At 56.7% G+C, this 27,462-nt stretch overlaps 2 protein-coding genes across 2 annotated transcripts; both read left to right on the top strand.

Annotated features, from left to right (window-relative positions):
* Positions 1–400: 400 nt before the first annotated feature.
* On the top strand, positions 401–26,352 carry LOC308561043 (bone morphogenetic protein 8B; the record flags this gene model as incomplete). Its single annotated transcript, XM_081145516.1, has 7 exons — positions 401–734; positions 11,631–11,820; positions 12,180–12,328; positions 21,193–21,387; positions 22,207–22,286; positions 22,859–22,969; positions 25,770–26,352. The coding sequence occupies 7 exons, from the start codon at positions 401–403 to the stop codon at positions 25,917–25,919; spliced, it is 1,209 nt and encodes a 402-aa protein (XP_081001642.1). The 3' UTR covers positions 25,920–26,352.
* Positions 14,604–16,586, top strand: OXCT2 (3-oxoacid CoA-transferase 2; the record flags this gene model as incomplete). Its single annotated transcript, XM_081144326.1, is given in 12 exon segments — positions 14,604–14,721; positions 15,473–15,523; positions 15,526–15,546; positions 15,549–15,579; positions 15,581–15,714; positions 15,717–15,887; positions 15,890–16,032; positions 16,037–16,065; positions 16,067–16,203; positions 16,206–16,433; positions 16,436–16,537; positions 16,540–16,586. Coding segments are annotated over 12 exon segments (1,212 nt in total).
* Positions 26,353–27,462: the final 1,110 nt, after the last annotated feature.

Here is a 27,462-nt window from a genome sequence, read left to right as displayed (position 1 = left end):
GCCCGAGGGCCGGGGGCGGGACCCCCGGCACCTCTAGCGGAGCGCGCGGCGGGGACCGCGTTGGGCTGAGCGGGAGCTCGCGGGTCCGCACCTCCCCGAGCGCCTGGAGCGCGGGCCCCGCAGCAGCCCGACTGGAGGGCACGGCGGCGACAGGCAAATTAGCCAACGGTCCGCAGCCCCTGGAGTAGACTCTGCCGCAGGTGTTGGCGGCCACGGCCACCGGACCCGGAGCCGCGACAGGTGCCGCCAGCGGGGCTCTCTAGGGACGGCGCCGCGGCCGCGGGCAACTCCCGCCCAGTCCCGCCGGCCCGAAGCCCGGCCTGTCACTCGCCGTCGGGGGTCCCGGGCCTGCGGCTAAGCGGATGCGCGTTGGGTGAGCGCCGTCCCGGTCCCGCCAGCTATGGCCACGCGCCCCGGGCCGCTGTGGCTCCTGGGGCTGGCGCTGTGCGCGCTGAGCGGCGGCGGCCCCGGCCCGCGCCCCCCGCCCGACTGGCCGCAGCGCCGCCTGGGCCCGCGCGAGCGCCGCGACCTGCAGCGGGAGATCCTGGCGGTGCTCGGGCTGCCCGGGCGACCCCGGCCCCGCGCGCCGCCCGCCGCCGCCCGGATGCCCGCGTCCGCGCCGCTCTTCATGCTGGACCTCTACCACGCCATGGCCGGCGACGACGACGAGGACGGCGGCCCTCGCGAGCGGCGCCTGGGCCGCGCCGACCTGGTCATGAGCTTCGTCAACATGGGTGAGTGCGGGCTGCAGGGTGGGCGTGGGAGACGCGGTGGTGACCGTGCGGCCTCCGCAGAATGCGTTTGTGGGACAGCGAGCCGAGCGTGCGGGCGCCCCCACGGTGGGCCCTTGGGGAGCAACACGAGCTGCAGGGGAGTGTGCACAACCTCGGACAGTGGGTGCCTCTGCCGTGAGCCAGGAGTCGCCGCCTGGTGGACAGGGCCCCACAGGGGGTGGGACTGCGCAGGCCAGGGGGCCAGGTCTGAGGTGTGCGGGTCAGTGAGCTGTGGGCCCGGCGGGCAGACGCAGGAATGCGAGTCCCAGGGGCGTGTACAGTCGCCCCGCCCCCAAACACACCCTAGAGTAGGAATCATGTAATGTCAGGCGGAGCTGGGCAGTGCCAGGAAGACAGTCTAGTCCTGGGAGACAGATGAGTAAACAGGCTGGATGCTGTCACTGTGATAAGAGCAGTCCTGAGGAGAGGGGCAAAGTCCATTGTAGGACACCCCTGTCCCACCACCAAAATGACCAGAGCGCAGGGGAAACCCAGATGTCCTGTAGGTGGGCGTGTGGCTGTCAGGGGATGAGGTGGGGAAGGAGTAGACTCAGCTCAGTGGGGCAGTCTGTGGTCTTGTCACCCACACCTAGAACCTGGGCCATGGCTTGACATGCCTGTGTGTCCAGGCCTGTGGAATAGCCCAGCGGGCAGCTTGGACCTTCATGTTCTCCCATGCAAAGCCCAGCTTTTCCTCTCTGCAGCCAAATCTCGGAGCCATTTACCCTTAAACTTCTCAAAGGTATCTTTTTCCATTACTAAACTCTCTTTAATCTACAGTCATGAATATTTGTCCCCCATCCACTCTGCCTTCTTTCTGTGGCCAGTGATGGGCAGGGCTCTGGGCTCAGAAAGATACTAGACTGGACCCAAGGACTACAGCTCAGCTCGAGGTGGGGAGAGCAGAAGGGCTGAGAGCCGGGAAAGGACTTTTGCCAAGTCCGCCAGCCTCCCTTCACCTACAGCATCACCCAATCCTCCCAACACCCAGTTAACACCATGATATGCACCTGCATCTCTCAGATGAGAACAGTGAGGCTCAGAGAGGCAATGTTCCGCCCAGGATAGCATGGCCTCTCTGTGGCCAAGCCAGGACAGTCCCAGGGTATATGGCCCTACATGTGGTTCTCAAGGACATATCTGCTGTCAGGCGAGCAGGCTTTCAGGGTGGAGGGAGCTTTCAGAGTGGTTTAGGCAGAGGAACCCAGGGGATTGGAGGAATTGTGGGGAATTGTGGGGCCCTCAGCCATTTGCTTCCTACATGAGGGCAATAAGTGAGGACAGCCAAGGAGGCCTCTGTCCCTCCCAATCCCAAACTGATGGGCTGAGGTGGGGAATGAGCAGTAGGAGGCAGCTGTTAACTTCTGCAGACAGGACTTGGGTCACTGGTCTCTGGATGCTGCCTTCCTGGTTGGGGGGCAGGGTGGGGATAGGGACAGAGAGTGTGTGGAACTGAGGCTGAAGCTCTGTACTTGGGACAAGCTGACCCAGGGCTCAGGACCAAGAAGAGCTGTGGATGGAGTCACCCAGAAAATGCCCCCAAGGGAGCCATCTATTAGAGTGAGTCACTGCCCAGCCCATGTCTGGCTTCAACCAGCATCCCCTGGGTCAAGGCGTGCACAGCCCTAATGGGAGCTGCTGCTGTAAATCAAGCAGTGCCCTGAGCTCAGGAAGATCTGCTGTGTGATCTTAGGCAAGCCCCTCCCCTCTCTGAGCCTCAGGTCCCTCCTTGTAAAATGGGGCTCCTAGTGATCACTGCATCCTCAGAGTTGTTGTGTGATTGGTTGATACATGGGAGGAGCAGAAAGTCAGCCCCCTCTTTTAGGGTGAACCTGGGCCTCATCACTGCTGACTCCAGTCCCTCCCAGCTATTGCCCAGCCCTGGTTCAGATGTGACAGGAATGTCTCCATGTGTCTTATACACATGTGAAACCCAGAAGCAGAATTTAAAAGCCAACCAAAGGTGTTTCTACCTATTTTCAGAATAAAAAACGTCCTCATTTCATCCATGCAGCACCATGTGAAACTGATTTACCAGCCTCATTTTCATGGGCTCAGAGAGGTTGAATGGCCAACCCAGGGCCACACAGCACATCCATGGCATCATCCAGGCTGTGGACTCCAAACCCCAGCTTCTTCCTCCACCATCTCTGAGTATTTCATTAAGATCTAAGGCCTGTGGAATCAACAAGCTGGTCCTTGTTCAGTGGAAGCCCAGTCGTGGGCGGGCCCAACCAGTTGTCAGAAGGAACTTCTTTATTCTGACATACTAATTGCGCTAGTAGAACTCTCAGTGAGAGTAGTTTTAACTGGTAATTACCTAGACTGATTGGGGGATTAGACACCTAGCAGGACTCCTTTCTCATTTGGAGGCCCAGGCCCCAGGCCCCTGAACCACATGCAGTCTAATAGCAGAGTCGCTGTGCTATCAGTGCCCACGCCTAGGCTCCCACACCTGCTGCCTCCTGCTCCAGCTCTCCTATCACCCTCGTCTGGCTCCTGAGAAGTGAGGCCTGGTGTCGGCCAGATCTCTGACCATCAATGGCAGCTTGTGGGACCCAGTGGCCATAGACCTCTCCTAGGCCTCTGTGGCTATACCTGATGGCCCTGCCTGGCCTGTCAATCTGATCCTTGTAGAATCTTGGCTTCCTATGGCCAGAACACAGTAATGGGGGCAGATACCCATGTGGAGCAGACAGAGCCTGCCCCTGGTGTTGCTTGGGCTCAGGGAGGGGACAGCTTTGAGCTGGAGCAGTACCCAGGTTCTTGTTTTCCACGTCCGAAGTCAGGCTCCTTCTCTTCTCTGGGCCTCTGGTTTCCCGTCCAGTCTATAGTGATGGTGTAAGAAAGACAACAGGCCCCCCAGCTCTGACCCTGTGGCTCTGTCAGTGTTACCTTCTCACAACACGACCTCATCTCCTCCAAGCACAGTGTGACTGGCTGCACCTTGGGCACTGCAGGCCGGCCCAGCCCCTCCTGAGGGAGCAAAGAGCCAGGAAGGACCAATTCTGCTTGTTCCCCCAGAATCCTTTTCCACCTCATGTCAGCGTGGTGACAGGTGCTTATCTTCCAGACTGAGAAACTGAGGCAGTTTGAACAGCACTGCAGGCAGAAGTCCAGCCAGAAATGAATGGAGCCATCTTCACTATTGTCCTGACCCTTCCTGGTACCAGTCTAATTTCTTCCTTGGTCTTGAGCCACTGAGGGCAGAGGTGTTGATAAACTGAGGCTGTTGTATTGGAGAAGCGGAGCTTGGTGGGAATGAGGGATGTGGCCCAGGTCCTGCTCAGCCCAGTGACCTTGAAGGGCTCTTTACCTCCATGAGCCCCTGGGTCACTTTCTATGGCTCTTTACTAGGGAACTCTTTTCTTTGCTTTTTTCACCAACTCACTCAACAAATAGTCATATGGTACCTGCTCTGTGCCAGGCACAGTTCTAGTTACTGAGATATGACAGTGAACAAAACCAAGTCCCTGCCCTCATGGAGCTGACCTTTAGTGGGAAAGACAAATAACAAACATAGGAGCCACAAAGGTAATTATCAAGTGGTCTAGACAGTGACACTCCCTATCTGGTCACCAGGAGGGGATGGACAGTGGGAGAGTAGACAGGACAGATCTGGGGTTCAGACCTGGGACTCAGACAGAATTTGCATCTTGACTCCACCACCCACTCTCAGTGTGATCTGGACTTTCTAGTCCACCTCTCAGAGCCTCAGTTTCCTCTTCTGTAAAATAGAGACACTCACGGTACCCACCATATGACACCCAGGGATGACCCCACGGCTAGGCCTCCACATCTGTTCCTTCATTTCCATCTCATAGTTACTGTCACATCTTTGTTTAAAGAGAAGAATGAGGCTCAGAGAAGTTAGTGGAGCTTCCCAAGGCCACACAGCAGGTGGTCTTCTTGCCTGTACATCTTCTACTCCTCCTACATAGAAGCTGCCTCTCCACCCACCCCGAGGCCTGGCCATCCTTAGGCCAGTCAGTGCCTCTGAATCGGACTGTACCGAAGGTGTGTTATGAACTGAGAATCCTGTTTTTAAAGTGTCTTTTGTTTGGGGGTTTACAGAAAGAACACGTGCTTGTTATACACCATTCAGACCACACGGGAACATATGACATGAGTGCCCCAGGAGCCCTACCAGCCAATCCCCTCAGGCAGCCACTGTCAGATCTCTGTCACCACACCTTCCTTTGGCCTGTCCTTTGACCTTCGTGTGAGTGGAATCACACAGTATTCGCTCTTGTGTCTGGTTTTTCACTCCACATGGTGTTTTGAGGTTCATCCACGAGGTTGTATCTCTCGCTGTTTTTATGAATGAATCGTCCTGGCCTGCACCCGCTCCCCCTTGGCCCCTCTGGGTCATGGCGTCTGGCCTGTCCCAGTCGTGGGTGTGAATGAAGCTGCCCCGAGCGTCCTGCACTCGCCCCGGGGCTGCATCAACCCTGGGTGTTCCCCACTCTGCCCCGGGGCTCCGAGAGGTCACGCAGGTTCCTTTGAAATCCTCCGACCCCGTGTCCTCACTTTTAAGACACCATAAGGTGCACGAGGCCCCCCTCCAGGGTCGCGTGGGACTAAGGGACACGTGCAGTGGGCAGCTGGGCGCCCTCGACAGGAGCTTCGCGGGTGGGAGCTGATGGCACGTGGCGTCCACTTCGGCGCCTTCGCTCCGTTACACCCTCTGCGGAGACCACTCGCCTCCATTTCTGTTTTTAAAAGGGGGGGAGCAGGGGTTTCCGCACACCTGCCCCCCCCCACCCCTCCCAGGGACGGCTCCTTCCGTGGCTAGCGCCCCCGGGCTTCATTGTGTGTTAGCCGCTTTCTGCCTGTCGATTCAGGGGGTGTCCACCCTCTTTCTCCTTCCTCCCCAGGAGGCCTTGAACCTCCTGAGAACAGCGGCCAAATCTGACTCTTCAGGCGCCTCCCCCTGCCGCGCACCCTGGTCTCTGGGGGGCAGGCTCGGGCCTGTGGGCGAAGGAAAGGGGGTTCAGCAGGAGGCAGGGCCAGGACCAGGTGGAGGAGCCTGGCCTGGCCCGTGGGGCGAGGCAGGGCCAGCCCTCTGTCTTTTCAGAAGCTGACGATGGGTGCAGCATGTCCCTGGGTCCTCCCCTGGGGTCCTGAGTCCCTGCAGGGTCCTGCTTGGAGGAAGGTGGGTGGCTTCAGCAGGCATTCTTAGGGCACCTGTTGACAGAAGAGCCTTGAAGACAGGTGACCCCCATCCCAGTATTGCCACCCAGAGGAACTCTAGGGTCACTCATTGTATGTTGGCTGGAGTCTAAAGGACCCTTAACCTGACATGTGACCCCTGGCAAGTCTCTGCCCCTTCTGGGCCTCAGTTTCCCTATTTATGCAGGGTTACCCTGATCGCCTTTGCAGCTATGACCAAAGAATGTGACCTCCCCCTGCCTCCTGATGGGGGCCCCTCCAGGGGTGAGGCACAGAGTGGAGGCACCTATGGCCACCTCCTCATGGGAACCCCTTACCCATGGTAGAGAGGCTGTGTTCCCGAGACCACATCTTTCTGGAAAACGCCCACAGTTCGGTTCTTTCCCGGGTCTGAACTGGACTGGAGTCGCACCCTCCTTGCTCACATCTCCTTGGATCTATTTTTGGCCTTGGCAGGCTTGATGTGGTGGAGTGTGCCGGTGTCCCCTTTAATTTGGGGTCTGAAGCCGTCTGAGGCCGGACCGGTAATTATGAGTGCAGAGCCGTTTATGGAAAGAGCTCTGAAAAAAGTCAGTAATGAGAACTGACTAAAAATACCTCAGCATTGAAACCCTGGGCCTCCTCTCGGTGGCGCTGAGATTTCTGGTGGGAGGAAGCCCTTCAGGATGCAGAATCGATAGGTGATCAATTCCGTGGCTCCCCCGTTGGCCTGCACAGGCCGTGGGGACCCAGGTCTTGTTTTAGGTCTCATGTGGGCCCCTCGGCCTCCGTTACCAGCAGGACCAGCCAGACTGGCCCAGCCCGTCTGCCTGCAGGGCCCTGGGGAGCCTGCCCTCCACTCCAGGGCCGGCAAGTCCCACAGGAAAGGAAAAACATGAGTGGCTTCTGATGGAGACAAGCTGTGACATGGAAACCACTCCCAGACCAGCCAAGGGGTGGGGGTGCTGGACACTGGGCCACTGTCCTGGTGACCAGGAGCCCTTGGGAAGAAGGGGACAGAGCCTCCCTCTTATACTTCACATTGTTTGGTCCCTGCCCTCAAATTGCCCACCTTCTATAGGGGCAGATGCAACAGGGACAGGGACCCCTGGGATGAAGGAAAGGGTGAGATCAGGAGGATGATCTATGTGGGGTCAGAGGAAGACTGAGAGGAAAGCAGTCTTCAGACATAGGATGGGGGCCGCCCAGAAGAGAGTGGCTTCCAGGAGGGACTCAAGGGAGGGTGTTGGCAGCCAGAAAGCCAGCTCAGGAAGGTCCTGGAACTCGGAGCTGAGTTAGGCCCCTCCTGAGGCCCTACAGGGCTGGGGAAGGGTTTGAGGGCAGGAAGGACGGGCAGGGCAGGAGATTCTGTTCTCTTAACAGCCTCTCTGGGCTGGAGGCAGAGGGGGTCTTTTGCAGTTTTACTTTTTGGACAGAAACCAGATAGATTTAGGTCATCAGGGTGACTCCAAATTTTGTCCAGAGCACAAAAATAGCCAAAGCCTTTGCTGGTGTTGGGCTGTAGGACGCAGGGTGTGGCATCTGGAGGTGTAGCCTGTAGGTGGGGGGTGCAGGGCCTCAGGCATGGAAAGGCAGAATGTTGACAGCGGTCGCGGTGGCGGAGGCCGCCTCCTGCCCACAGGGGCCCTTCCTGCAAATGTGGGACCCGGCGGTTGTTTAACCAGGGGCTGGAGAAGGCAGAGTCCCATTAGCGCACGGTGATTCACGATTGTTCATTGCTCTGGAAGCCACATTAAGGCAATTCAGAGACTAAATTTGTTTGCTGCTTCCCCAGACAGAAGCTGGTTCAGTGTTTGAATATTTTTGGCAGCTTTTGTAATTTTGTGGAAAATAAACATCTAGAAGTCCCTATTGAGCAAGGTGTAGCTTTGTCTGTTTCCCGTGCCCAGTGCATAGCTTTGTGCACATGGCTTCTCATGCTTTTGCCACTGTGTCCTTGGGATTGTTGTGTCAGAGGGTAAATTCATATGTAATTCTGCTAGGGTACGGCAAGAGGGTATTGCCAGATTCCTCCCCACAGCGTTCCTGCCAGCACTGTGTGAGAACGTTCACGCCCGCTCTGACCTGTTTCTCAGAGGAATGCCACACTGACCACCCTACGCAAAGCACCCCCACCCCTTTCCCATTTCTCTTGGGCCCACAACCCTCTATATTTCACTTACGATATATATGACGTCCCCTATTTGACTTGTTCTTTTTGTTTTTATTCCTGCCCCCATTAGTTGCAGAGACCTGACTTTTTTTTTTAAATCCTCACTTGAGGACATTTTTGTCTATTGATTTTTTTGAGAGAATGGAAGGGAGGGAGGAGAGAGAGAGAGTAACATCGATGTGAGAGAGACACAACGATTGGTTGCCTCCTGTGCTCACCCTGACCAGGGCCTGGGGATAGAACCTGTAACCAAGGTACGTGCCCTTGACCGGGAATTGAACCCGTGACCCTTTGGTCCTTGGACCGAGTCTCTAACCACTGAGCCAAATCAGCCAGGGTGAGACCTGGCTTCTCTGTCTTGTTTACTGCTGTATTCCTCATGTCCAGAACAAATTGTTAAATACAGTAAGAATTTTTTTAAATCCTTACCTGAGGTTATGTTTATTGATTTAATTAGTTAATGAAATTTGGTTAATCCTCACCGAAGGATATTTTTCCCACTGATTTTTAGAGAGAGTGGAAGGGAAGGAGAGAGGCAGGGAGAGAGAGAAAGAGAGAAACATCAATGTGAGAGATAAACATTGGTTGCTTCCCACATGTGCCCCAAACAGGAATCGAACCCACCACCTTTCGGTGCATGGGGTGACGCTCCAACCAACTGAGCCACACCGGCCATGGCCATACAATAAGATTTGATACATTTGATACATTTGTTGATAAGTTGAACTTGATAAGTTAATGAATAAATGAGCAAATGAGTACAGAAAGATGCTATCAGTCTCCCTTTCTCTCCACCCCATGGCCTTGGAATTTCTGACATGGCTCCTGACGGTTCACATCTAGGCACAAAGCTGGGAGATTGCAAGTCAGGCTCATCCTAAACTCTGTGAATGGCCACCCCTCCCAGTCCATTGCTTGTTTACGTAGCCCTTTCACGGCTGGCGAGGAAAACAGGGCAGTATCTTTATTCCCAGTTCACAGAGGAGGAGACGAAGGCAAGAGAGGAAGTACATGCCTGGTTGGTGCGGGGGCAGGCCTGCAATGACCACCGGCCGGAGCACGCCGTGCTGCCGAAGCTGCCCCGCTGGCGAAAGCGGGCTTGATCCGCACACTTACCCAAGGGGAAACAGAGGGGCCAGAAAACGCTTTCCTGGAACCCCATTTGGGGAGATCTCTCTCCTAACCCAAAGCAACAGTCACTGAAAGAGCTGCACATCCACAGGTCTCCTTTTCCCACCCTCCCACTGACGGTCAGATAAACGAGTTGCTTTCTTTACCCAGTTCCAGACTTCAGGAAATTTTACCCACTTTTGATTAAAATTATTTTTGTAAAAATGTCCCATGTTCTGGTGCTTGCCTGGAACAGCCAGGGTGGGCAGTTTCCTGTGCTGGAGCTACCAGGTGGTTTATCAAAACTCACAGGATGGAAAGTTTGGTACTAGAGTCAGTTCAGGTGAACACAGTGCTCTTGACCCAGCAAGGGAGGGAGGCCGCATGGTTTGGTGCTGGGTGGAGCTGGCAGGTTTGTGGGTTGTTCCCTCAGTCCCGGATCCAACATGAAAATCAGTGTCAGGCCTGCAGACAGAAGATTCCCAGTGAGCCCCCATGACCCACCTGTCAGCTCCTGCTATGCTGGGGATAGATACACAGCGATGCTTTGAGAGGGTCTGATGAAGGGTGTGGGGGAATCACTCGCCTTCACTCTCTGTGCCACACCCTGTGACAGCCAACAGCCTGGACTTATTCCCTCCTGCGGATCGGGGAATCTTACGCAGCCACGTAGTGGAGGTGATCTCTGTGGTTCCTGAATCCACGGGAATTGTCACCAAAGTTGTGTGTGTGTGTGTGTGTGTGTGTGTGTGTCTGCCTGCCTGTGCAGAACCCTGCCCTCTAGGTTCTCTGCTTGTGCAGGAGGACCCTGATGCCACCCTGTGTCTCTGAAGCAGCCTGGCTCCCTGTGGGCATTTGCTGCGTGTCCAGCGGCCTGATGATGGACATTCTATTTCTTCTCCCTGGTCTGGGGACGAAACACTCATCTCCTCCTGCCCAAACGTGTGTCTGCTGGCCCCACCCAGCACAGCTGTTTGCCCGTCCATCGCCGGACCAGGTTCCCACCACGAGGACAGGAAGTGCTCCCCACATCCGCCTCTGCCACCAGCAGGGTGACTTGTGGTCACAGAGCCCAGTAGCCAGAGAGAGAATTTTTAAAAAGACTCACAGACATGTAATTAAAATCTCAGTGTCGGGTTTTGGGGAAGGTGCTGGGTGGCTCCCGCCCCTGCTTTCCGGAAACACAGATTTTTAGTGTTTGAAAGTGACAGAAGGCTAAAGGGAGATGGCCCTAAATATACTGTCCTGGGCATTTCCGGCAGCTGGGCAATGTGGGATTTATTCTGCACAAGTGGCCTCTTGCCCAAAGTATTGGACCTGCCCCCGCAACGGGGCCACCTCGGGTCTTCCTCCAGCCTGTGCTTTACCCCCACCCCCACGCACAGCTTCCACACCACACCAACCACCAGCTCCCCTGCTGCCCGGAACCCTGGCCCCCCACTGGCCAGAGCCACAGTCCATGCTCCTAGGTGGGAGCTCTAACCCTTCACAGTCAGGCCACAGCCAGACTCATCCCCCATGCCCCACCCCGCTGATCTGTGGGGGGCCCTGAACCACTCAACCTGTGCACTTGATGTCCCCTCCGCCTTGAATGTCCTCCCTGCTGCCTCTCCACCTGCCAAGACTCCATCCCATCCTTTAAGGCCAGTTCAGACGTCACCTCCTCCAGGAAGCCCACTCAGATCCCACCACGCCATGGGACCTCCGACTTCCCCAGCACTTGACTGGGCCTCTCCAGGAGTTGTCACTCCTTCCTTGCTTCTTTCCTTTCCATCTCTCCCTCCTGCCCTTCCTCCTCCTTCATCTTGTTACAAGCGGAAACTGCCATCCTTTTGCCCTTTGCTGTGTTTTATGGTGGTTGTTTTCCTGCTTGTGCTGTCAGTCCCTCAGCTCTAGGTCTTTACTCACACTGGTCCCTTTCTCTGCAATGCTCTTGTCCTATGACCTTGTGGCAAATTCACTGTCACCCCAATGTCAGCTGTGAGCGCTCACTGTCCCCCATGCCCCATCCACACACATAGATAGACCCTGAAGAGTACTCAGTCATGTCTCTCCCACCACGTGGCCTCTTCTGTCTTGAGTCTGAAGTTCCTTTCCCCAGAGGAGGGACCTGTCCTCTCTGCCTCATCTGTGGGTCTCATAGCCAGCAGGGGGCTGGGCTGGGACCTGCCAGGTTTGAGATCTGGGGGCCAGAAATGGAAGCTGCCCTTGTTGACCCCCGCTGTGTATCAGGTGCTGTGCTGGGCACCTCACTACAGGGCTCCTGGGGCCCTCTAGGCACCCGGCAGAGCCTGTGGGCAAGCCCATTCCCCCGCGGGGAAATGCGTCTCCCAGGCTGCCCAGGCCCTGGCTCCCACCAGGCCCTGCCACCCTGGAGCCTGAGCCCAGGACCAGCATGACCGCCAGCCTGCTTTGTCTTGCAGTGGAGCTCGACCACGCCCTGGGCCACCAGGAGCCCCACTGGAAGGAGTTCCGCTTTGACCTGACTCAGATCCCGGCGGGGGAGGCGGTCACAGCTGCTGAGCTCCGGATCTACAAGCTGCCCAGCACCCACCCTCTCAACAGGACCCTCCACGTCAGCATGTTCGAGGTGGTCAGAGAGCGGGCCAACAGGTGCCTGGCCCACGCCCTGCCTCCCGGTCAAGCCTCTGTCAGCGTGTCCGGCCCAGCTCTGGGGGGAGCCTTTCCCAGAGGACAGAAGGGGAGCCCCTGGGAGCTCACCCTCAGAGATGAAGGATGCTTGGCCCAAGGCCCTGGCACCCTGGCTTCAAGTCCCCTCCCTGCTGTCCTGGCTGTGGGACCTTGGATGGGTCCCTGAGCTCCCAAGCCTCGGTTTCCCCATCTGTCCACGGGGGCAGCAGCACCTTTCTGTGGTAGACACAGTCGATACCCCACGAGCGGCTCCCAGGCGGGCACTGGAAACACGAAGGCAGCGGTGCCGGCTTCGGTTAATTGTTCTTTCGTATCCACAGGGAGTCTGACTTGTTCTTTTTGGATCTTCAGACGCTCCGAGCTGAGGACGAGGGCTGGCTGGTGTTGGACGTGACAGCAGCCAGTGACCGCTGGTTGTTGAACCGTAACAAGGACCTGGGACTCCGCCTCTATGTGGAAACAGAGGACGGTAAGACGTGGGGGTCAGGCAGCGGACCTTCCCTGGGCTCCGATCAGAGAGATCTGGGTTGAAGCCCAGCTCTGCAGCTTCCTAACTGGAGCCGTGGCAGGTTACTTACTCTTCCAAGCCTTCATGTTCTCCTCCGTAGAAGGGGGACCCGCTCATTCATTCATTCACCAGGCGTTTGGGGGCAGAGCCTCCCTTGCCCCAGGCAGTGGGGATGGAAAGCCTGAAGGTGGGCCCCAGATTTGAGCAGATTGGGTCAGGGAGAGGTTGGAAGGAGAGCGGACTGAGAGAGGCAGGCGGGGGGCATTCTTGAGTTAGGGTAAAGCAGGGTAAGGGATTGGAGTTTTTAGGGAGCTTCTTGAATTTAATAGCAGTGGAGGATGGCAGGACCTGATTCAGCTTTTTATAGAAGCTCCCCCAAGGAGGTGTGGCATCACTCCCATCCCTTCAGTGTGGGTACCCTTAGTGACTGGCTTCCCGGAGGACAGCGTGTAGGGGGAGGGAGGTCACTGGACGGTGGGGAAAGCTGACTAGCACCGCCTCAGCCAGGTGATCAAGGTTCCTATGAATAACTCATTTGGCTTCTGTGTACCCTGGATATGAGGGGATGAGAGGGCACTTCTCCTCGGGGGTCTTCACCCAGAACCCCAGGGAAACCATGAGAAAAACATCAGACAAACCCAAATTGAAGGACAGCCTACAGAATGTCTGACAAGTACTTCTCAAAACTGTCAAGGTCTTCAAAACCAAGGAAAGCCTGAGAAATTGGCACAGCCCAGAGGTGCCTGAGGAGTTGTAATGACTCAATGCCCTGTGGGATCCTGGATGGGATCTGAGGAGAGAAAAAGGACTTTAGGGAAAACTAATGAAATCTGAGTAAATCGTGCTGTTTAGTTAATAAAATAAGAAGATACCAATATTGGCTCATTAGCTGTGACAAATGTACCACAGTAATTGAAATGTTAACATTTCCCAGGGCACACTGGGTCTGGGTATATGGGAATTCTCTATACTATCTTTGCAATTTTCGTACATATCAACTATTGTAAAGCAGAAACTTCAGTGGGATGTGTGAACTGTGGGGCAAGAGTGAAGTGACGCCAGAGAGGCTCCTCCAGCCACAGTGTCCAGGTGAGAGCTGGGGGGGGGGGTTAGTAGCTGCAGAAATGGAGAAAAGTAGGTAATGGAATTGGGAATAAAGTGCACTGAACCAGTGAATTTTTTTAAAAATTACAGTTTATGCCCTAGCCAGTTTTTCTCAGTGGTTAGTGCATCAGCCCTCGGACTGAAAGGTCCTGGGTTCAGTTCTGGTCAAGGGCATGTACCTTGGCTGCAGGCTGAATCCACAGCCCAGGTCGGGGTGAGTGGGGGAGGCAGCCAATTGATGTGTCTCTTTCACATCGATGTTTCTCTTTCTCCCCCACTCTCTCTGAAAAAGCTGTGGGAAAAGTGTACTCAGGTGAAGATAAAAATAATTAATTAAAAAATAAAATGAATAAAATAAAAATTGCAGTTTACATTCAATATTGGTTTCAGGTGGGCTGCATAGTGGTTAGACAATCATATACTTCACAGTGTTTCCCAGATATTTCCAGTACCCACCTGACCATACATACTTATTACAATATTATTGACTCTATTTCCTGGGCTGTACTTTACATCCTGTGACTACTTTGTAACTACCAATTTGAATTTTTTGATTGACTTAGAGAGAGGGAGGTAGAAACATCAATTTGTTGTTTCACTTATTTATTCATTAATTGGTTCCCCTTGTATGTGCCCTGACCAGTGGGAGAGAACCTTGCCTGTGGGGACAACGCTCTAACCAACTGAGCTACCCAGCCGGGGCCTGTAACTACCAATTTGTACTTGTTAATCCCTTCACCTTTTCCACCCCGTCTCCCAATTCCCCTCCCCTCTGGAAACCATCAGTATGTTGTGTGTGTGCCAGTGGATATTTTTAAATATATATTTTTCTCATTGCCTAAGTTGGGGAAAATAGGTTTGAGGTAGGAAATGAGAAGTTCTCTCTGGGCCCTGATATCATTGATGGCCCTGGCTGAGGTCCCTAAAAGGTCATCCAGGGCAGGTGTGTGCTAGAGACACAGGTGTGGGAACCACTGAAATAGAAAAGTGGATTTAGAGCCTTGAACCTGGAGCAGGCCGCCTGGGGAAGGAGCTCAGCGATGGAGCCCGACAGGGACCTGCGACTGCGTCTTCCCCTGAGCGGCTCCCACTGGGGACCTTCGTGGGTCCTCAGGCGCCCCTCGGGTCAGAGATGGAGGCTGGGCGTAGTGGGGGCGCCAGCGGGCTGCTGGCCGCCTGCCCGGAGCCCTCCCTGCTCTGCGGCGCAGCCAGGGGCGCATGTGGCCTGGCCCTGCGGGCCCCGAGCAGCAGTGGGCCGCGCAGCCCTGCGCCTCTGGCCACCTCCCGCTGGGCGCTCAGGGCCCGCGAGGGGCAAGGGCGGCGTGTGCGGCTTCCCCACGGGCGCTCGTGCCCGCGCCAAGTGCTGCAGGGATTCCGGGGAGGCGGCGCAGGGCATCTCCCATGGGGCGGGAATCGCGGTCGGCGGCCTCGGGCTCTGGGGGACCCCGAGAACCTGTTAGGGCGCCGCTCAAGACCCGAGTGAAGGACGTGACCGTGCTCAGCAGCAACGTGGGCGGGACAGCTCCGGGCGGGGCCTCCTCCTGGCGGCGAGCAGACCACCCGCGTCCTCCGCTCCTACGCGGGTGAGAGCGCGCTCGGCCAGCGCCGGCTCTTGGCGGGGAGCGGGAGCCGGAGCGGGAGCGGGAGCCGGAGTCGGAGCGGGAGCCGGAGTCGGAGCGGGAGCCGGAGCGGGAGCCGGAGCCGGAGCCGGAGCGGGAGCGGGAGCCGCAGCCGGAGCGGGAGCCGGAGCGGGAGCGGGAGCGGGAGCGGGAGCCGGAGCCGGAGCCGGAGCGGGAGCGGGAGCCGGAGCGGGAGCCGGAGCGGGAGCCGGAGCCGGAGCGGGAGCCGGAGCCGGAGCGGGAGCCGGAGCGGGAGCCGGAGCCGGAGCCGGAGCGGGAGCCGGAGCGGGAGCCGGAGCCGGAGCCGGAGCCGGAGCCGGAGCGGGAGCCGGAGCCGGAGCCGGAGCCGCAGCCCGAGCGGGAGCCGGAGCCGCCGCCGCAGCCGACGCCCAGGGCACTTTGGCCGAGCGCACCGGTGCAGGCGGGGCTGGGTGCGCGCCCTCTATGTGCCCACGGCTCCGGGACCCTGGTTCAGGAAGGAGGCGCCCCATCAGGGCCGACCCCGAGGCCGCGTCGCCATCATGAGTGAGCCCAGAGAGCCGAGGGAGGACCCGGCAGCCCGGCCCTTGGAGCTGCCCTCCGGGGAGTTCGCTTTGGTGGAAGGGTGGAGGCCGCCCGCGGGGTCGCCATGCTCAGGGGCAGCGCCAGGAGCTTCAACGTGCCCGTGTGCAAAGCTGCCCAGACCTCCGCGGTGGAGGGTGAAGAAATTGTGGCTGTGGGGTCGTTTGCCCCAGAAGACATTCATGTTCCTACAATTTATGTGGATCGCGTGATACAGGGGGAAAGTCCGAGATATGAACTGAGCGGTTAACAATCCGGATGGAGGGAGATGGACAAGCCGAGCCTGCAGATGACAAGGGCGCGGATCCTCAAAGGGCAGCTCTTGAATCTGAGGGTGGCGCGGATGCCCCCTTGGGCACAGGAATCCCTCTTCTGACCGACTACACCGCCCCATATAACCGCTCATCTTCACATGAACTGGGATCCTGGGCTTGGGTCCTTTTCCATCAAAAGGGGAGGTGGCCGAAGATCTCACCAGTGTGGGGGAGCAAACAGTCACCACTCTTCCCTGGGGCAGTTTTTTCTCCAGCGATGACTCATTTCCTATGATCCGAGGGGACACATCCAGCTAACCCTGCCAGGAGCCATGCAGGTTTCCAAATACGGTGACCTGGCTAAGTGGATGATCCCTGGAAGGAAGGCGAAGGGAATGGGGGGTGCGACGGATTTGGTGTCCAGGATCAAGACCAGAGTAGCGGTCACCATGGAGCACTGCATCAAGGCCAGGGAACCCACGATCTTGGAGAAATGCACGATGCCCCTGACTGGGAAGAGGTGCGTGGACGAGTCACCACGGAAAAGGCCGTGTTTGACGTGGGCAAGAAGGAAGGACTGGCACTGACTGAGCTCTGGGAAGGCCTGACCGTGGAGGACATCACGGGAGTGCCTTTGTCATCTCACCCAATGTCACACCCATGCAGCAGGTGACAGCCTAACTGGGAAGGAGACCTTGCTCACAGAGACCGGTTTTCATTTTAACCTCAGGATTTCATCCAAAGGAAGTTGGAGATCACATTTATCCATTTCACAAACAGCCTGACTAGTTTTCAACTGGGATCTCAGGCTTTCTATCGCTCGGAAGACTTTGTTCTCTCAAGAGGAAAATGACTTTAAATAAAACCACAGGAAAACAGAGAAGTTTATCTTGTGTGTTCTGTGAGTACTCAGAAGGCTCTGCTACAGTCGTTGAGGACACTGGATGCCCTCTTCACTGTGATGTTTACGTAAATCTGTGCAGCTTCAGATGACTCCTTGGGAAGGATTTCTTCCCTCACGAACGCAGGGGGAAATGATGAAGGAGGGAACACTCCTCCCTGAACAGAGCTAAGGCCCCACTTACTGGTACTATGAAAAATATACAAACATAAGTGTCAGCCCTGGCCGGTGAGGCTCAGTTGGCTGAGCACTGCCCCGTGCACCAAAGGTTGCTGGTTCGATTCCTGGTCAGGGCATATACCCAGGTTTCGGGTTTGATCCCCAGACGGGGCACGTATGGGAGGCAACTGATCGATGTTTCTCTCTCACATCAGTGTCTCTCTGTGTGTCTCTCTCCCTTTCCCTTCCTCTCTAAAATCAGTAAAAACACATCCTCAGGGGAGAACTAAAAAACAAACAAACAACAAACAATAAAAAAACACATAAAGTCAGTTTGTGACTGGAGGACATGCTTTCTGAATGAAATACTTTTTTGCTTTGGCCCTTCTGACTTTTCTGCTGGGGCCTCTCATTTTGTTGCTAAATTTTGTTTCCCTGTAGCCTCACTCTCTCTTCCCCACACCTGTTCCTCCCCATAGCTAAATAGATGTCTCCAGAAGGAAAGGAAGACCACCTTGGTGGGACAGTGACCTGGTAATGGGAGCTACTGAAGGGGAGAGACTGTTGGTGCTGACATGCCACCAGGAAGTTTCCTCCATAAATAGTCCACCTGTGTGTTGCCAAAGGCTGTGGCTTATGCTAGGAGGAGTTCTAGAAACCTAACCGAGGGACTCAGATGGGTTTTCTCATTTTAACTCATAGTGTTCCTGTGTCATCCTGAACAGACACTTAGATCCTTCCTCTCTGTTGTCGAGCCCGAACTGGCCTCTTGCTAATATTCTCTTATAATCCAAGAGGGGCTGTGAGGTATTTCGTCCTGAATCCTTAGTCTCAAAGATTTAAAAGAAACAACTGAGTTTATATGCGGGAGAGGTTAGGAGGGATATTAAAGCCTGACTTAGAGCTCCCGCTTCCTAAGCTTAGCTCTAGGGGCCGCACTCCCCACGTGAGCCCCTGGGTAAGAGCAGGAAATTAGTTCCATCTGGTCAAGGAAGGCCTTTCAGAGAGGCCTCACTGGGGCCTCACCCCCAAGAAGGGGACAGAGCCTGGAATGGAGAGGTAGGGGACAGAGCTCTGAGGGCAGCCTGGGGGTGTGGGGGGAAGTGGCCAGAGACCATGACCAGATGGGGGTGGGTGGGATGGAATGTCATTGAGTGGACAGGGGACATCTTTGGGGGCTTCTGGGCAGATGTGCCCTGGGTGTCAGGAGAACTTCCCAGCGGCATGTGGAACAGGCAGAGGTTTCCAGGGGCAGACAAGTTACAGGGCTATTAAGCAGAAGGAAGGAAAAGGACTGTTTCCCATCCCCATGGGACAAAAGCAGACCAGGTCCACAGCTGGGATCTCTCCCAGGTGTCACCAGGCATCCTGAGTGTCCTTCAAGGTGGCACCGGGGTTACATCCATGACTTGGCTGAGGTGAAGCATTGGCTGCAGGGAAGGGTCAGGTGGCGCCCAGAGCAGAAGGAAGCCTGGGGGAGAAATGACAGCCATCTTGGCCTGGCACAGTTGGGCGTATGAATTAGGGGTGACACCTGCCCTGGGACAGGATAGGGCAGGTGAACTGCCAAGACATCTGGGCCCTGATGGGGCAGACTGGGAAATGGGATGAGACTAGTCTCATGGGGCCCACCTGGCTCAGAGGAGCAGCATCTTCCACCTGGGCCTAAGGGGGAAGGCCTGCATGGCCTACAGCTCCAGGCAGGGCCACACATACCCTGTCAACTGCAAAGGGGACAGCATGCCTGCCAGCACCCTCACAAGGTCAGGTCTAGAGGGGGGCCCCTGGGCCCCAGAGGCTCCTAAGCTCCCATCAGGTCCTTTCTGGAAAGGGACCGGGCAGAGCTGGGCAGCCTAGGGGCCCACCAAGAAGACAGCCAGGAGAAGGCAGGGCGCCCTGCTCAAGACAGATGGGCAAAAAGCAGAGCCCTTTGGGAGGGGAGCTCTGGGCTCTGGAAGGAGGCCCTGGGGATCCTTTCCCAGGCCTCCTGCTTCGGCCCCTCTGAAAGATCAGGCGTCAGTCCCCTAGTCCCCCACCGCCCCCAGGCCAGGCTCCTGCAAGGTGTGCTGGGAAGGGTAGGCTTGTCTTGGCTGGGTTGCAGCTTGCTTGGGACCTTGAACAGATGCTGCTCTCACTGGGCTTAGTCTCTGCTTCTGTAAAGTGGGAACCTAGGATCAGCTTCTTCAGGATCCTCAGTCATGCGCCCCAGTGCCCCACACAGGCCTGTCTCAGTGACGCGCTGTCTCAGTGGCCTTACCTAGTTGATCTACTGTGTCATTCCCTCTGAGCCCAGGAGACCCCAATAAGATCCTTGAACAGACAGCTGCACAAAGAAAAGCCAACAGTGAGCATAGCCTCAGGGGACCAGTCAGTCCTTCTGGCCCCTCGGTGGACAGGGCTCTCCAGGGACAGGGACAGGGCAGCGGGATGCACAGGCCGGAGGGCTGCCTGGGCCAAGGCTGTCCCCATGTGTCTGTCAGCCGGGCCATGGAGCTCCACTCCAGCGCCACCGTGATGACACGAGTCCCCATCTGCTCTCATTGCTCCTGTCCTGGCCTCACTGGCCTTTCCCTTCTGCTCGCAGAGCTCCCATGTGTCCTAGGGCCTGTGTCCCCGTGGTTCTGCTGCTTCCTCTTGACTGTAACTTGCCATGACCCAGACTCTTCCAAATGGCTTCTGTCTGGGCTCCTTCCAGCAACAGTTCCTGTCTCTACAGCCTCCTGTTTTAGCAGGTTCAGTCCTGCGTGGAGCCTCTGATGGGCCCGGCAGGTTGTTTGGTGGCAGGTGATGTCATAGGTCAAAGGTTAGTCTCAGGATTCATTAGGTGTTCAGTTCACTATGGGCCATGGGCACAGGTCTGAAGCACAACTGTTTAAGAGCAGACCTTTGAGCAGGACTGTGGGTGGGGCAGGCAATGTCCTTGACCTGTAGTGTGTAATGGAGAATCATATTAAGCCTGCTAATGGAACAAATATATATACCTGCCTATGTGTACATGTGCACACTGTCTATAGAAATACATGTGTGTTTGGTGCAGACATACGTGCGCATGTGTGTGTAACTGTTGCAACACGGAGGGAAATGTACAGGGAAGTGGAACAGTTGGCACTGTGTTTGAGAAACAGAAAAGTGAGTTAGTAACCTCACTCCTGTTGTTAAAATTCCACAGGGAAAGGAAATGAAGAGGTTCCATGTCATTCTCTTTGTAATGAAAGCCGGGAAGGAACCTGAATGTCTCATGATAAGCGAATCTCTAAGTAAATTAGGGTGTGTGAGGGGTATTTTTTCTCGAGCCTCTTTACAGTTGTTATTATATTACTTTGACAATTAAAACATCAAGAGGTCATCTGGGAATACAAAGAGGTCCAGGAAGATAGTCTCCTTGGTGGAGTCGACATTTGCAGGGCTGATGAGTGTTTTTCATGGCGGCCTCCGACTTTAAGCGGCTGTGGGTAAAATTCCATTTTTATAGACCTCACTACTCCCAGGGCTGGGGGCCCAATCATGTCTCTGCCCGCAGTCCTCTCTTTCTTTTTTAACCACTAACTGGCCTTGTGGATAAGAACTTGGACTCTGAAATTAGACCGACGTGGGTTAAACCCAGGCTCTGGGACTTTGGTCCAGTGTCTCTGCCCACTGAGCCTGGGGTCTGTCTGTGGTGTCAGGAAACAGTGAGTGCCCTGCTCTTGGGCCCCGCTTGGCAGACCAAGCCCTGGCCAAGCCCTGGCAGCTGCTCCAATCAGCTGGGTGTCATCAATCCTACATGAACACCCCCAGAGGAGGGGGAAGGTAGACCCCAGGCCTAGGAGTCCTCAGACCGAGGTGGGTCCCAGCTGTGTGGCTCCGGGACATCACGGAGTGACTCTGAAGGGTCTCAGTAACATAGGAGGTCCAGGATTACTGTGAAGACGAGTGAGATCATCAGTGAAATAACATTGAAACCTGTAAAATGCTCCACGAATGGCAGTGTCCACGACTGTCACTAATACTGACCCTGGGGCCACGAGGCCCTCCTCCCACGATCTCCTTCAGACCTGCCTGCTGGGGGCAGGGGGCTGGACTTGGGACTCCGGCCTTCAGATAAGGAAACCAAGGTACAGTGGGTCCCCTCAGGTCCTCAGCCTCCATGCTCCTGGGCCCGCCCTGGCCCTGGCAGAGTCGCCTGCTCTGTCCATGTGCAGAGCCACTGCCCTCAAGTGACCGTCCTCTTTCCTCTCTCTGTCTCAGGGCGCAGTGTGGATCCTGGCCTGGCCGGTCTGCTGGGGCGACGGGCACCACGCTCCAAACAGCCTTTCATGGTCACCTTTTTCAGGGCGAGCCCCAGCCCCATCCGGGCCCCTCGGGCAGTGAGGCCCCTGAGGAGGCGGCTGCCGAAAAAAACCAACGAGCTGCCGCAGCCCAACAAGCTCCCGGGGATCTTCGGTGAGGTCCGGGGTGGCCCAGGTTGAGGCCCACAGGCTTTGGCTGAGAACCAGTGGTAGTGACAGAATCTTCTGGCCCTCAGAAGGGGCCAAACCAGTGGTCACCCTCCAGCCACCTTTCCTGACACCCTCCTGTGCCCCATGACCCTGTGGACCTGCCACTGCACTGTCTCTGAGGCCTCCCTGCCACCCGGAAGCCCCTTCTCTGCCCTCCCCTGGCTCACCAGGCCTTCCCCAAAGTCTGTCAGAATCAGGTGCCCTTCCTCAGGGCAGCACCGCCCATGGGCCTCTGCTCTCTCCCAGGCTCCCTGCAGGATGCATAGCTGTTTAGGCGAAGGTCTCCCCACCAGGCAAGACCCTCAGGATCAGGGACAGGCCTGACCCCACCATGTGCCTTCCTTTCCTTCATGGGAATCGGCCTCAGTATGAGCCACTCGACCTGTGCAATGGGTATGGCAGGACAGGTGGGGTGAGGCCAGGAGGTGTCTTGGGGAGCAAAGGAGGTGCCTCAGATTGTTGGCAGAAAGGTCCCTTGGGGCTGTTTATTGGAGCATCAGGAGGCCCACAGGCTGAAAGCTGGAGAGGCTGGGCTGAGCATGGGCTTACCCTGGAGACACTGGGAGCCATAGAAGGTTCTTGAGTTGGGTCATGGTACCAGCAGTGCTGCAGGGATGGGCTTTATGAGACCAAATGGTTTAGTTTTCCATCATTCATTTATTCCACAAATGTGCCCATCAGGGCATCCCCTGCCCTGGGAGCCCCCATGGTAGCTGCACAGAGCAGAGTCCCAGAAACGTCCTTGCATGTCTGTCCCCTGCAGATGATGTCCATGGCTCCCACAGTCGGCAGGTGTGCAGTCGGCATGAGCTCTATGTCAGCTTCCAGGACCTCGGCTGGCTGGTAATTTCTTCTCTCCCTTCTTTCTTAATGACGATCTCCACCTGAGGATTGTAAGTGTATCTCCAGAAGGAGGCAGAATCGGGGAACTTTATTTTCTCCTGTATTATTTTCTTCTGTGTTTTCCAAGTTTTCTAAAAGGAGAGTGTTACTTTTATAGTGGAAAAGTGCTTTTTGGTAAAAACTATGAAAATGGCGAAATCTGAATCCTGAGCCATGAAATGTCAGAGCTACAACAGGGAAACGAGACCAGGGTGGCAGTGCCTCTGTGCTTCTGCAGCAACAGCAGCTACAGGAGACGTGGGCGCGGGGACCAGGCGGGAGGACTGTGCTGGGTGCTGATGGCAGCTGTCGGGACAGAGCTTATTTCCCGCCACGTCTGCTGAGGGTCTGGGGGTGGATGTCAGCCTTCTGGGGTCCTGCCCCAGGAGGGGCCCGAGGGTGGGTTGACAGGTCCCTGAGGCTGCGTGAAGGAGGGTGAGGGGCAGCCCTGAGTCCTCCTGTGATGGGTGCTGGGAGGAGGGGCTGGGAGGGGCCACATGGGTGGGACTCACCTTCTTCCATTCCCCCCTCAGGACTGGGTCATCGCCCCCCAGGGCTACTCAGCCTATTACTGTGAGGGGGAGTGCTCCTTCCCGCTGGACTCCTGCATGAACGCCACCAACCATGCCATCGTGCAGTCCCTGGTCAGTACCCAGCCTGTCCCGCCGGGACCCCTGATCCGGGGGGGGGCGAGGAGCCCCTCAGGCAGCCCGAGGTGAACGGGGCACCTGCCGGGTCTCGGGGGTTCTCCGCGTGGAGCCCTGGCTGCGCGCACGTGTCGTTAAACCCCCGCACCTGTGCGGGTGCCGGGCCGCGTGGCCGCGCTGTGTATGTAGATCGCTGCGGGTGCCCACGCACGTGCACGCAAATGCACGTGAGGACAGGCAGGTGCGCGTGGGGGACTCAGACTCATAAAGGCAGCCTGCTGGGGCCACATGCACACACACAGGACAGACACGCATCCCCCGGGCACCTGTGTGCGCTGAGCACAGGATTGCTGGACCTCCTGCAACACATGCACACGGGGCGAGAGCCAGGCGTCTGTGTTCACCCCCCCCTTCCCGGGGAGTCGGGGGTCACCTGTGTGCCCTCGTGCACAGGGCTCCCCTGGGCTTGGGCGCCCCCTCCAGTTTCTCCCCTTGGCTCTCTCTCCTGGTCGCCTCAGCTTCTATGTTTCCGCAGGTGGCGTGGCTTTTGATGGCTAGTGTTTGGGGAAACTTAAATGCCGAAACAGTTTCTGGGAGGACTGTCGCTGCTGCTTATTGCTCAGTGTTTTAAATGGTGTGCGTGCGCGTTGAGACTTCTTTCTAGAATGTTTACCTAGACTCCAGTTCCTACTATGCCTGAGCCTGGTCTTTGCCTAGTGAGAGGTTGTCAAGCTGACGCCTTAGGGTGAGAGTTAATGACTGTAAGGGAAGCTGCTTTGAGCCTGTGACACCTCCTTTCTCAGCGTCAGATGGGAATCGCTGGACCTGGGGGCTGCCTTCCCAGGTGACTCAGGGTGACTGGCCATGTATGACGCCACGTGGGCCTCCTGACCTTCATGGATGTGCATCTCCCCGGCCCTGTGAGGGGTGTGGGGTGATGACTGTGCCCACACCTCCAGGGCTGTCCCTCCCCTCCCCTGCCTCTGTCCAGGCCCTTGGTCCCTCCTGTTGGTCAGCAGGAGTGAGGGCTCAGGCTGTCATGAGTGCAAACAGGACAGTAGCTGCCCTCTCGGGGGGCTGTCAGTAACTCACGAGCCAGGGGCCAGCCAAGATGGTGGGACCTGTGAGAAGGGGACACTGGGCCTCTGCACGAGGAGGAAGAATCTTCCGGGCAGAAGGAGGGAGTGCCCAGGGCCCACAGGGAGGTGACGGTGGGTGGGCAGGGGCCCCTAACGTGGTCTTGAGGATGAGAGCAGGCGCCATGTCTGGGACATTTCTGTGCTCCCTGTCCTGGCATGGCAGCCACAAGCATGTGCGTGAGAAATAAGTACCATTGTAGTCATTTAGCAGAATAGAAAACTGAGGCCCACAAATGACCGAAATGTACCCAAAATAACCTCTGATTTGGTCTCCTAGTGGCTCAAAAACGAATGGAATGGCCCATTAGACCCTGCAAATCAATCTGTTTGGGGCCAGATGGAATAAAAGGCCCCTTCTCTTTCCTTTGTTGATTCAGTAGAGCTCTGGTCTAGGGGGAGTGGCAGAAAGCAGCATCCCTGAGGTGCGGGACTTCTCTCTCCAGTGTCCCAAGTCAGGAGAGGCCTCCCCGGTTTCCAGCCCCTTAGAGCCCCGTGGCTGGCACACCGGGGCTGTGGTGCCTGGTTCCTTTCACGTGAGCCTAGGAATGCCAAGCCCAGGCACCACGTGCGGAACTGGGAAGTTGGGGAGCAATATCCCCCATGTCCATCTGGCTGGACATCCCCACAGAGGCCTCAGCTTCCCCAGTGGGCCGTGGAGAGGCTCTTGGCTCCAAGCCAGCCCAGTGCCCGGCTGACAGTCCTCCTGGCAGACTGGCTCAGAGCTAGGCTTCTGGGACAAGGCTGGGCATGGGGAACAGGGACCAGGCTTTGCCCAGGTCCAGCTCGGCAGCCTCGTGAGGGCTGGGCGGTCCTGGGCCCTCGGATTGGCCACGATGCACACGGATGGAAGCAGGTTTCCTTTTCTCTCCTGCCCCTCAGAGCTCCGGGCTCCCTTCTGGGCCAGTCAGTGTGGGGCCCTGACGAAGGGTCCAGTGTAAACGGCTCATCCTGCCAAGTCTCAGGATAAATATTTGTATGGAGGCTGAAATAGCTCCTCAATCAGGCTTTCTTGGTGGGAAAGCGTTTAGGAGGAGGGAGCAGGATCCCTGCACCTGGTCCAAGTCCTGCCACAGCTCCCGCGGCCTGTGCGCGCTGTTTCTGCACCTCCCAGAATCACACTTGCCTCAGAAGCTGTTATGAGGGGTGAAAAGTGCTTTGAGAAATAACGGCGTTGAACACGGGAGGGTGAACCTGGAATCCGAGGCTTTATCCAGTTGTTCCGTGAACACTCTCGGGATCACGGTCAGGAGGGGGAGACAGACACAAACAATGAAGGTGGACAGGACATGATCAGGGTCATTACAGCAGCCCAGAGAAGAGGGAGCAGTGGAGGGGCCCCCAGGGGGGCGCTGCTGCAGGGGCTCCAGGCAGAGGGACCTGCCATCGGGTGCATTGTGTGCTGGGGACCAGCATGGTCCTCAGGTCTGAGGGGAGCAGGTGTGGCAGGAAGCACGCGGGTGCCCGGCTGTGCCCTAAGGGCCTCTGGCAGGGAAGGGGTCAAGGAGGGCAGATTTTCACTGGACACCTGTCCTGGCTGCAGGTCAGGGGAGGGGGGAGGGGAGCGGCTGGAGATGGGGACAGGCAGGAGCTGGGGGCTGGGCAGGTCCTGGGAGAGGCCGCAGTGCTCACGCCTCCGCCTGCCGCCCCTCCCCGGCCAGGTGCACCTGATGAAGCCGGACGCGGTTCCCAAGGCGTGCTGTGCGCCCACCAAGCTGAGCGCCACCTCTGTGCTCTACTATGACAGCAGCAACAACGTCATCCTGCGCAAACACCGCAACATGGTGGTCAAGGCCTGTGGCTGCCACTGAGGCCCCGCCCTGGCCGCTGCAGGGCCTCCAGCCCGGATCAGTCTCTTTCCAGAGGCTGGGACCCTCAAACGAGCCAGACCTCAGACAGTATTGGCACGGAGAGTCCTCAGAGATCAACATGTCCATGCCCCTTCTTCCTTCCTTCCAGGGCTGGATCCTTTCAGGCCCCTCCGCCCCCTCTCCTGCCTGAGGTCGTGATAGATTCTGGGGTCCAGTCCTTGTGGCCTGAGTCATCAGGCAGGGTTCTGCCCAGCCCTCTCCCCCAGTGGCTCATGCTGACTGTCTCCCTGCTGGCCCAGGCTGCAGCAGATGTGGGATGACTTGAGAGGCACCTGGAGCCCAAGAAGGCCACCTCAGGTCCTCCACTATCGGTTGCGGGGCTTGGGGATCTGGTTGCCTGCCTTTCCCAGGCCCAAAACTAGTAATTTCTGTTAAAAAGCATGGACTTGCCCTGTGTGTTCTATATTTGTGGATCGGAATTACCAAACTGCTGGCCACGGGGAAGCATGTGGGGCAACTCCAGAAAGAGCTGGATGAGCGACATGGTTTAGGGCTAAGGCCAATGGCATTTATCTTCCATCTTCCTGGCGGTAATCTGTCTCTGATTTCTGGGGAAGTTTTGCAGTGTATTGAAATTTTGCCTTTGGAGAAACAAAAAATCTTTGGGGCTTCAGTGACCCATGTCTGTCACCGTGTTGAACCATTGGGAATTCAGCTCTGTGGGAAAGCTGTCTTTTTACTGAGCCAAGTATACTTTGGGTGGCCCAGGGTGACAGTGTCCAGCACAGATGATATCACGTTCCTTTCCCTTCTGCATGGCAGACATCAATAATCAACCTTGATATTTTTTTCCCTTCCAAATCTGGATAAATTCCAATGTGATCAGCACAGAACTCCAGGCAGCCACTGCCAGCACATTAGAGTTAGCATGGAAGTGAAAACTGTTTTCCATCTCCTGCTAAGGATCAGTCCATTCCACCCAGAGCAATGTGTCTGCGACACTGGGCAGCCTGTGGCCAGGTATGGGGCCAGGGCAGGGGCTTGTCAGCACCCGCTGTGTCCATAAGTTGTCAAAAATAGGCTGGTCACCAAAGTCTGTATCACCCTCTGTGTCCAGGAGCCTCATCCTGTTTCTTGGGGCCTGTGAGCCAAAGAAAAGGCCCCTGTCCCAGGGGAGTGACAGGCAGTAATTAGGATGAGCTGGGTGGGGAGGTTCCCGGAAACCACTGTTCTTGGAGCAGCTGAGGCAGTTGGAGTGTTTATTTGATTTCTGACTTGCTAAACCTGTAATTTACCTGCTGGAGCAGACAGAGTCCAGCTGCCCAAACCCTGAAATACTGTGTCATTAATAGCAGATCCTGGGACCACCCCAACCCACAGGCACAGCCCAGAGAGGCAGAACAACCCATGTGCCCAAGGACGCATCCCTAAGGACAGGCTCCGGGAGAGCAGGTCTGGAGCATGGGAGGCTGGGCCATGCTGCGGGACAGCAGCCTCCACACCTGGACCTGGGGGGGGGGACTCTGGGAGCGAGTACAGGGAC

This window comes from Miniopterus schreibersii (assembly GCF_964146895.1).
Source record: "Miniopterus schreibersii genome assembly, chromosome: 8".
NCBI lineage: Eukaryota > Metazoa > Chordata > Mammalia > Chiroptera > Miniopteridae > Miniopterus > Miniopterus schreibersii.
This window is presented reverse-complemented; position numbering and strand designations above follow the sequence as displayed.